This window comes from Amphimedon queenslandica, unplaced genomic scaffold (assembly GCF_000090795.2).
Source record: "Amphimedon queenslandica unplaced genomic scaffold, v1.1 AMPQUscaffold_13512, whole genome shotgun sequence".
In the NCBI taxonomy this organism is placed as follows: Eukaryota; Metazoa; Porifera; class Demospongiae; order Haplosclerida; family Niphatidae; genus Amphimedon; species Amphimedon queenslandica.
The window spans coordinates 547536-558259 of NW_003546252.1; the positions used below are offsets into that span (position 1 = coordinate 547536).

The 10724-nt window shown below is 32.9% G+C and overlaps 3 protein-coding genes across 3 annotated transcripts in view; all 3 read left to right on the forward strand.

The window, feature by feature from the left end:
• Positions 1–10724, forward strand: part of LOC105316393 (transient receptor potential cation channel subfamily A member 1 homolog) — a 15775-nt gene that overhangs the window by 3995 nt on the left and 1056 nt on the right. Inside the window, exons 13-14 of the mRNA XM_020004252.1 lie at positions 10218–10253; positions 10296–10723. Of these exons, the coding sequence (XP_019859811.1) occupies positions 10218–10253; positions 10296–10723 (464 nt within the window). The remainder of the gene's footprint in view (positions 1–10217; positions 10254–10295; position 10724) is intronic.
• On the forward strand, positions 1432–6163 carry LOC105316394 (F-box/kelch-repeat protein At1g51550-like). The gene is made up of 7 exons (XM_020004617.1): positions 1432–1567; positions 1614–1662; positions 1711–2264; positions 2501–2661; positions 3587–3772; positions 5114–5264; positions 5730–6163. The coding sequence occupies exons 1-7, from the start codon at positions 1450–1452 to the stop codon at positions 6149–6151; spliced, it is 1641 nt and encodes a 546-aa protein (XP_019860176.1). The 5' UTR covers positions 1432–1449; the 3' UTR covers positions 6152–6163.
• On the forward strand, positions 6636–9445 carry LOC105316395 (ankyrin repeat domain-containing protein 50-like). The gene is made up of 8 exons (XM_020004623.1): positions 6636–6820; positions 7331–7379; positions 7464–8002; positions 8057–8158; positions 8205–8303; positions 8666–8764; positions 8818–8919; positions 9304–9445. The coding sequence occupies exons 1-8, from the start codon at positions 6806–6808 to the stop codon at positions 9358–9360; spliced, it is 1062 nt and encodes a 353-aa protein (XP_019860182.1). The 5' UTR covers positions 6636–6805; the 3' UTR covers positions 9361–9445.

The window sequence follows — 10724 nt, forward strand, 5'->3', positions numbered from 1 at the left end:
TGTTTGCATCTGTAGGTGGAACCACTGCTATTGTACTCATTCATGGCAGTGGCAGATTGGAGTAATAGCAGTATTCCTTGGTTGGATTGCTCTTATATTCTCCATAAGGAAGCTACCAAAATTTGGAATATATGTAGTAATGTTTATTGAAATATTCAAAAACTTTATGAAGGTTGTCATTCTTGCCTTGCTGTTGATATTTGCCTTTGCATTTCCTCTTTATATGATGTTTCATGATCCCCAACTTAGATCAGAAGGAATAGAGAGTAGCTTTGCAATATAATGTTTCTGGCACTCTAATGATTCTGTCTCTCTTTCATTCTATAGCATACTCCATTTATTACTCCATGGAGGACAATTGTTAAAACAATAATAATGACAATGGGGGAGTATGAAATGGATTCATTATTGCAACAGAATAATCAGCAGGATTCATCTGACATACAGTATCCGGTTGTTGCATTTTCATTGCTAATTGTGTTTGTGGTTTTAATGCCAATTCTATTCCTAAACCTATTGGTATGTTTGCACTCTTTCAACTCTGCTAACCATCAAATCCATTTCAAATAGACTAGTCTAGCTGTTGGTGACACTCAAAAAATACGAACATCAGCTGACACGTACAGACTAATTCTAAGGGTATGAACTTTATAATATAGCATAATTATTTTTATGTTACAATATCAATAGGTTGAATTCATATTACCAATGGAAGAATTTCTAAAAAAAATTGTAGCAAAATATATTGTCATTAAACAAGAACAAACAATGTACCCAAACAAGTCAGGAGTCTTGAAGCAGCTGATTGGTTATATTTTTGAATCAAAGACTGAAGGAACTGAGCCTCCTCCAGTGAGTAAATTCATTTCTTTTTTACTTTTAATTTATATACATTTATTAACACAGGCAACTATAGCTGATGTTAATACTCAGATCAAACCATTATCAGGAGAAATGAAGGACTTACGCACTTCAGTATCTCAGGAAGTGAAGAAGCTACACAGTTCAGTATCTCAGGAAGTGAAGGAGTTACGCAGTTCAGTATCTCAGGAAGTGAAGGAGTTACGTAGTTCAGTGGATCATTTGTTAGCAATTGTTGAAAGTATGAGGAATGAAAGAGCAAGAGAACTGAGCAGTGAAACTACTGGAATAAGAGAAAGCATTGGAGCAAAAGATAGAGCAAAAATTGAAGAAGAACAGGGAGATTTTTAGAAAGAGTATGAATTGTGAAATCTAACTTTAAATTTGCCAAATTTAATAAGCGTTTGAATTTTATGCTAGCTAAATAAGTACTGAATACTTTATTCGTCTCTATTCAGTTTTTTTTTTTCGTTCATATTATTAATAATAATGGTACTACCATTGTAGATGTGAAACTGAAATAAAAATTTAATTAGGGATTTTAAGAATATATAAAATTAATGAAGAATTGAATATCTACTTGCAAAAATGCATGTCCATCATTTGCATCCAGATGATGCAGTGCACACATTCTATTCTAATTTGGTGGGCGGGGTAAATTTGTACTCACTCCACCTACTTCATTTGATGGCGGGCATCAGGAAAGGTAAAGGTCCTGGTTTAAGTGAATGAAATGAGACATTTTTATTTAGATTTAGGTCTGGTATATAAAGCAAAGTCAGGGTTGCTTTCATTGATAAGGTATTGAATGCAACTTGTTAATCTAATCCTTCTTGATTCCCCTCACAGGTCACCATCACAGTATTATCCCAATGGTAGAGCTGGGCATTCAACTGTTGTAATTAAGGATAGTCTGTTCCTGTGGGGAGGCTACCAGGAGCAGATACCTAGCATACACGACAGCACAGAAAAGAGAAGGATCACTTCAATTATAGATATATTTAATTTACACTCTGGCCAATGGAGTCAAAAGCCAACAAAAGGAAGCCCGCCACTGGGTGTGTCTGGTTATGCCTGTACACCAATTGATGAACAGATATACTTTTTTGGAGGTGATTGTGGCCATGATAATTGTTACCATAACAATGTGAGTCTACTTGATACTCTCACTCTTCATTGGTCTGAGGTCTTTCCAACAGCAGTCAAAGAGGATGAAGGGATTCCAACCCGAAAAGCAGCATGTGGGATTATTCATATAATATATAATGGTGAAGATGCCTTGTTTGTGTTTGGTGGGTATGGTATTTGTCCCTCTAATCCTAAACCTCACACTGATTATGCTGTTGACTCTACCAATGGTCTTTTTAGGAATAATGAGCAACACATCTTCATCATTAAATCAGGTATTTGTCACATTAAACTCTTTAGTTATTTCAATCAATTCCTTTTATGGTAACAAAAATAATAACTGTCACTGCGCTTGTTTATTAAGATACATGTAGTAACAAATGTACAAACATAACAGCTCCATGAGTAATTTTGATAGTAATGATGCATTGCCAAGTTAATGTAGTATAGTACTTCATTCAAATTGTTAAATGATGTAGCATAAATCTTTTTTATTATTTCCACTTTCTAGGTAGATGGGTAAATCCTGATAGTACTGGTCAGAAACCACCTCCTCTGAATACACTAACAATGACAAAGATATCATACAACAAGGCAGTAGTGTTTGGTGGAAGGATTAACAATGAAGTTACCAGTGACATTTACATCAGTACAATCAATGATACAATTGTGGTAAGAAACAAGTAATATTATGACTAAGATGTACATGTACAGTGTATATGTAATGAATTTAGTGTTCCCAAAAAATGAGCTAAACAAAACAGCATGCTTTATGAGCTGACAAGCACCACAATAGTACCAGTACATGTCTTTTTGAGCAACTTATTCAAAAATTTGTAAAAATTCAATTTTAATCAGAACCCACTCGAACTTCCTATGCAATATAAGTCCATGTATATGTATTAGAAAAAAATTAATTGAGAACTTTCACCTGGTCATTTTTGACAAAAATTGGCCAAAGACCCTGTACTACAAGGCTGCAAAAGTTTTCGCAGCCATTTTGAAGTGGGGTAATCCTACTTAGTAATGCTACTGTGTTACTAATAGTACGAGGACTTTGGCCCATTTTTTGAGTAACTTTAAAAATTCATTAAAAATTCACAACTTTGTTTGGAATTTGCTCAAACTTTCTACGCATTTATATGTACATGCATATATGTATCACAAAAATATGAAAAGAAAATTCTCTACTTTTTAATTTTGATGAAATTTGGCCCAACACCACAGGGACTTTGACAAGATTTTTGAGCAACTTTGAAAACTTGAAAAATTTATTTTTGATCAGAATTAGCTCAATTTTTTGTGCGATACAAGAAATGTATACATGGATTTTGGACATGTATAAACATGTATGGACATGTATAAAAAATTTTCTATCTGTGTAATAGTGTACTGGCAAGGTGCTTAGTACTATGCCAAAATCCTATAGGAAACCCTGAGTGCATTGTTAGTGCATTAGACATATGTACGAGTAAAATGATTATACAGATAGATATATTATACGTTTAGTAATTAATGCACAATGACACGTAGATATATATGTTATTTTTGCTAATACAATGTTAAGTGATGGTATTATGGTTATATGTTGATTTAGGAATGGGTCAAGTTATCCGATCCTCTTACTCTTGTTGACTGGCCAGTTGGTCGCAGAAGTCATTCCAGTTGTTGCTTTAGCACAGGAGACCAATCATATGTACTAGTGATGGGTGGAGAAGATGAAGACAATGATCACATCAATGACTGTTGGATATTGAGTACCAGAGACTGGATTTGGAAAAAAGTGAGATATTAATTCAAAATTCTTGTGTAAATAATGCATTTACAAATGTATACAAGTTATAAAATACCATACAAGATGATTTATTTGTGAGAGTAAATTTTGATGAATTTGCCTGTGGAAGTTAATTGGTGGATTTTATATTGGCAATAATGGCGGATTTTATATTGGCAATAATGGCAGGCAATTTCTTCATAGATCCACCAATTACCAATATTAATTCTTTGCCAATAAATCATCTTCTATGGTATGTAGAAAACTAGAATTAATTGGAAAAAGCAGTAACTTTGCTTTAAGTTACAATAACTGTTGCAGCATTAGTAAGTGAGCATTTTATTTCAGACCCTTATTTGAAAGGCTATTCACGGAAATGAAACCCATTTGTTTAAACCATTCTGTGTTGCGCAGGGTTGTAAATCAAAGTCCTCATTCTATTGTTGCATAAGCATGTTCTTGTGTTGCATAGAAATTTTGAGCTACATTGTACATTGTAATTCTGATCAAAAATTTTTTAAATTGCTCAAAAGTCTCTGTACATGTACATGTACCGTATAGCGGGTTTTTTTCGAGGATAACAAATTTCACAAATTTCGCAGATTTTTTCATGATTTGCAAAATTAAATTCCTTGAAAATCAATTTAATACAGTACAAGATGGCAGATTAGTGAAAATTCGCAAAAATTAATTCCGCAAACTTCCGGATATGGGTTATTTGCGAAATTTATTATCCTCGAAAAAACCCACTATACAGTATATACATTGTGCGAGTAGTCTTGGGCCAAATTTCACCAGAATTCAGAAGGAGAGAATTTTTCACTTGAAATTTTTTTCCTGATACATATGCATGTACTTATGTTGTGTAGAAAGTTTGAGTTGATTCCAATCAAAATTGGATTTTTATGAATTTTAAAAGTTGTTCAAAATTTGGCGAAAGTCCCTGTACTGTGGTACAGGGTATTTAGCCAATTTTTTCCTAAAATGACAAGGAGAGAATTCTCCATTCTTCTAATTTTTCCTGATACATATATGTGTACTTGTGTTGTGTAGAAAGTTAGAGCTGATCCCGATCAAAATCAAGTTTTAACAAATGTGAAAGTTGTTCAAAAATCGGGACAAAGTCCCTGTATTATTATTATACATGGTAAAATCCATAATAATACATGCTCAGGGTACACGTATTTGTACATGAAGTAGTGCCATTACTTTACACCCTAGTGCCATATCAGTAGCACATGATTACAAATTTACTGGCCATATTAAAATCCAATCACAAATTATTAAGTTTCATCCCCTACCTGCTACTTTACAGTCAATACTCATTTTATATTATCATTACTGTCATAGGTTTCATTACCTGATGAAAACATTGCATTGAGATCATTTCATGCTATTTCTTCATTTTATATTGGACCAAATTGTATGTGGCTTGTCATTACTGGTGGGCTGATAAAGGATTTCATTTGTGGACCAGCTTCAGCTTTGACCATTGCAATAAGTAAGAATATTTTTGCTTAATTTTCTCAATTTTTTTCTGATTGTTTATCGCCACAAGATTAAAATTTTGTACAAATGTTAGCTTGTGGGCCCAAACTAAAATTAAGTTTTGAGTAATGCTTATGAATTTAACTGTTATGTATAATTTATTATGATATAAAATATATCATAAATCTGGTTTATTTTGCATGATGGTAATTTTTGCATAGCAGTGAGGCATGCTAAATTTAGAATTACTAATATCCTCAATGTAATAATATTGGGATAAATAAGCGGCATATGAAAATTTCCAATGCCTAAATTTTTATTCTGTATTTTGTAACCGTTGAGAATTATCCAATTTATGGTAGTGCTTTGTGTTTTTGAATTTTATTTTATCAAACAGCAGTTTGTGATTAAAATTACCAACATTGTGTGATGCCCGGTTATAACTTAATAACTTATGAATAATCTTTTTATTTAATAGCACACAGTGATAAAGGAGACTGGGTTGCTGAAGTCATACTACAAGGGGATGAGTCTACCAGCCATTACAGAGAAAGACTGACAGAGCAACTGATGAAAGTTAGAACTGATTTCGCTACTGAAATGCTGAGAAGACAAAACTCATCCCCAAAATTATCTGTCGGCACACAGACACTTGAAAACTCTTCTATTTCCACTGAAAATATATCGATTAATGCTTCTAATCAACTCGATGATCCTGTTGATACTGCTACTCAAAGTACTCAGTCTTGTGATTGTGTTTGTATTATTACTGATCAAATCAACATGCCTGCTCATGCTGATCAGCATGAAGTTAGTAGTAACAGTGAAATCATTCGTCAAATCAGATTTAGTCTTCAAAATGACATTCAGAAGAAATTAGAAGAGGCAAAAATTGGCTAAAATTTTACTACATGCATAATGCTTCTTTTATTTTATTTTCTATTTATAATTTCATGATTGTTTTTATTATCAAAATTACCAGTTTACCACACCCATTAATTATTTTTCATTTGTCCATCCAGGAACTAGTGATGGGCGATATGGCCAATTTTCTTAATTTTCGATAACGATCGATAATGGACTTTTTGAGGAAATATCGATTATTAACGATACGATAACCACACCTTCATTTAGGGGTGTGGCTAATGATTTTGGCACTGTACTGGACATGAGAGAAGATCATTTCCATGCTCTTGAGCCTTGTTTCTCTTCTTATTGGGGTAGGCTGAGCTAGCAACTGGTCAGTTGCCTCTTTCTTGCAGTTCAACAGTGTAATTACTTATTAAAATTAGTTATTTAACCTTAATAAATGGGCGTGGTCAATAGATCGATGAAAATTGCATAAAATTTTCGATAATGATTCAAATCGATTCGATTTATCGCCCATCACTACCAGGAACTTGATCAATTATTTTGTGACAAATTGACAATTGCACTGAAGAGACTCACTCAGTCACTGTCTAGTCTTGTCACTGAGCTTAGAGCCTATAGTGAGAGTAAAGCCCCTAGCTTGCCGCAGAATTCTAATAGAGGAAGAAACTAAGCTGATGAGTGATGGCTGCGTTGGAAGTGAGTGATGCCATTATTAACACCTCACCTATTAAATTCAGCAAAGTAGTTTACATGGTGTGGTAATAATAAACCACTTATTTAAGTCATTAACCATTTTTAATTCATTGAAACCATTTTGTGTGAGTCAGCATAGTAGTAGGCTTTAGCCTTATCTTATGCCTTCATGTACAGTACCTTAGGGTGGATATTAATTGATCAATATCTACCAGCCGCTAATTATAGTTATTATGTACTTGTGTAAACAAGTACACAAGATAGGCAAGATCTGTAACAAGATAACAGTAGATAGGGTGATCCTTTTGAGTGTTCTAAATGGGAGTTTCACCATTGGTTTTCTTCCTTTTTTCGCTAATAGTTATCTTTGTAGCAACAGTAGGACAATATCTCTTGTATCATTTCTCAATTTTGAGCAGATATGCAATTAAAGTCTTGCAAAAAATACCCATACACCATTCTGTTTTATGTATTTTCTTCTTCTCTTTTTTCTTTGTTTGTTCTCTCATGTAGCCTCCAAATGATGTTTCTAATTTTTCTGCTCAAGACAATAATGGCAATGGTAAGTTAATCAGGAGTATTATTGTATTAATGAATAATTAGGCACAGTGTCTGATTGTCATAAATGTACCATTCTATATTATAGGAATAAATTATTTGGACTCACAACTTCATAACGACTGCTTAAATGGTAATGATACAGTTGTTGACAAATTCTTATCTTCACGTTCTGATAAAGAAAAAAGGAAATTGTTAAATGCCATTAATTGTAATGGCTATACACCCCTTCATATTGCTTGTGAGCAAGAGCATGCAGAAGTCGTTAAAATCTTAATGAAGCATGGAGCTAGTCCAGTTATCTGTAGTAAAAGTGATCCTCTTTACCAGCGTCTCACTAATAAAAGTGGAGATATTGAACTTAAGCGTGATGATAAATCTGAAGAAAGATGTCAAAGTATGCAGCAATTACTAGATTCTCTACATGCAGATGAAGTTAATATACATTACTTTATGAAATGTGTTGATCGGAGCAATGGTAGAAACATTTGCTACAGAATTAATTCAAAATTTTTTGTCGGTTCTACTCCACTGCATGTTGCTGCTAAAATTGGTTCTCTCAAAATTTTAAAAATTTTGCTTCCCTTTCTAAATGAAAGTGATATTAATCACATTGATAATTATAAAGTAAGAGATATACCAGTACATGTAGTAACTGTTAATGAGTTTATTATTACATAGCGTACTGCACTTTATATTGCCTGTAAAGAAGGGCATGCACAAGCAGCTAGAAAACTACTAGAGCATGGAGCTGATACTGATATTACTGAAAGTACCTTTGAAGTAAGAAATATACATGGTAATTGTGTTAATTATCATTGTTATGTAGCGTACTCCACTTCATTTTGCCTGTGAGTTGGGACATGTCCAACTAGTTGAACTACTATTGAGGCATGGAGCTAATTTTAACAAGCTTACTAACTTAGATGTAAGGCATTTATATATAATTCAATTATGTTGCTATTATTAAGTTGTTCTTTTTTAATTTTGTGTCTTTATGTAACCTAACGTTTTCATTATACTACAAAATACTACAACCATGTCGACAAAAAATAATGGAGATTCTGGGTGAAAAAGTAAAATTACAAAAAACCTAACCAATTTAATGTACATACATGTGCATTTAACACCAAATAGGAGGGATTATTATTATTATTATTATTATTATTATTATTATTATTATTATTATTATTATTATTATTATTATTATTATTTGTTGTTATTTTTATTATTTTTATTATTATTATGCCATACTAAGAATATTGTTAGTTATTATTTATTATCATGTAGTATACAGCACTTCACACTGCCAGTGAAAATGGATATGCTCAGGTAGTTGAGCTACTACTGGATCACGGAGCTGACATCAAACAAACTGATACTTTGGGTGTAAGAACTATAATCAAATACTTAATTATTAATTATAATTTATTATCATGTAGCGTCCGGCACTTCAATTAGCCTGTGAAAAAGGGCATGCACAAGTAGTTGAATTACTACTGAAGCATGGAGCTTATATCGAACTCACTCATGATAGTTATAATGTAAGATAAAGTAATTAACATTTCATAGGGTTTCATATGGAGATGGAGAGAAATTTAACCTCTCCAGCCTGAGCTCTTTCCCCCAAGAAAAATTGAGACTATCTCCTTTCCAATAATAAGGCCATTTCAATAAGATTTGTAGCTTTCCATTACCACCTCTGCATGCTGCCATTCATTATGTTGTTTTGCATTATGCAAAGTCTATACATGTGATAATTCTATGAAATAAACAAACCTGCCTGCCCACATCAGGCCTACCCCAGTAATAAAAAACTATCTGTGGCTTAATCAAAACCTTTTTCCAGTAATCTTCATCTTGATATAATTAATTGGGTACAGTAACCACAATTCAACTTTCTTTCCTTATAACTCACTCCCAGAAAGAAGTCATGTATACCACACTGCTTGTTACTGCCTGTAAAAGTGGTCATGCAAAGGTAGTTGAACTACTATTGGAATATGATGCTGATATTACCAAATGTGATGAAAATGGTCTTAATCCTCTTGATATTGCCGTAGAGAAGGGACAAACGTGAGGATAATAATTAGGACATAATTCATGTTTAGTGTAATTTTTTCTGATTTAGAGATGTTGCAATGGCTATAGTAAATAGCATAAAGTGGAAGAAGGCATTGTGTAACACTGTTACAAATAGAAGAGATGAAAAATTAAGAAGTAGACTTGTAAGACAATTGCGTTACAATAAGACTGAACCAGAATTCACAACACCAATGAGAAGGATTATCAATAAGATGCCAGGTTTAGCATATCAATACTTAATTTGTTACATTCTCCTTTAGATGTAGCAAAAATTATTTTCGATCGCTGCTGTAGGACAGAAGCATCACCTGATCATCCTGATTACAAAATTACTTTTAACTTTGAGTTTTTGGAAGATTTTAATCTGTAAGTTAATATTTTGTTTACTTTTTGCAATTTAACATTATTCTAGTGATGTGAATCATGAGAGTACAAAATGGCCTCCACAATTTGATTACTCTAGTCAGAATCATTGTCTTAATATTCTTGTAAGTTATTACTATTATCATAACTATTATTAATTATTACTGATAGGCTAATTCACACAGTGCAGACTTACTGAAGCATCCACTTGCTAGGACACTTCTTAATCTAAAGTGGAATAAATATGGAAAAATATTCTATTACACTAATTTGATGATTTACTTTCTTTTTGTCATTCTATTGACATCATTTGCTCTTGTTCTCAAATCACCAAATTCAAGCATATGTAAGCTATTAAAAATCATGATGACCTATCTTGTAGGTATTGTAATAGGTATGGAAGCATTTGGAAATGACACTAACTGCTCAGGTAAGTAAATAATAATCATGTGATGTATCTATCATGTATTAGAGGAAGGTTCTGTAGACCAAAGATACCTATCTGTTGCTAGTGTATTGCTGATCATTATTTCTGTACTCATGATATTACGTGAAGTATTTCAAGTGATATTGTTGAGACTACAGTATTTGATGGGTTTTGTCAACTTCATTGAAGTGCCACTATTCATCTTTACAATAATGTTTGCATCTGTAGGTGGAAACCACTGCTATTGTACTCATTCATGGCAGTGGCAGATTGGAGTAATAGCAGTATTCCTTGGTTGGATTGCACTTATATTCTCCATAAGGAAGCTACCAAAATTTGGAATATATGTAGTAATGTTTATTGAAATATTCAAAAACTTTATGAAGGTTGTCATTCTTGCCTTGCTGTTGATATTTGCCTTTGCATTTCCTCTTTATATGATGTTTCATGATCCCCAACTAGATCAGAAGGAAT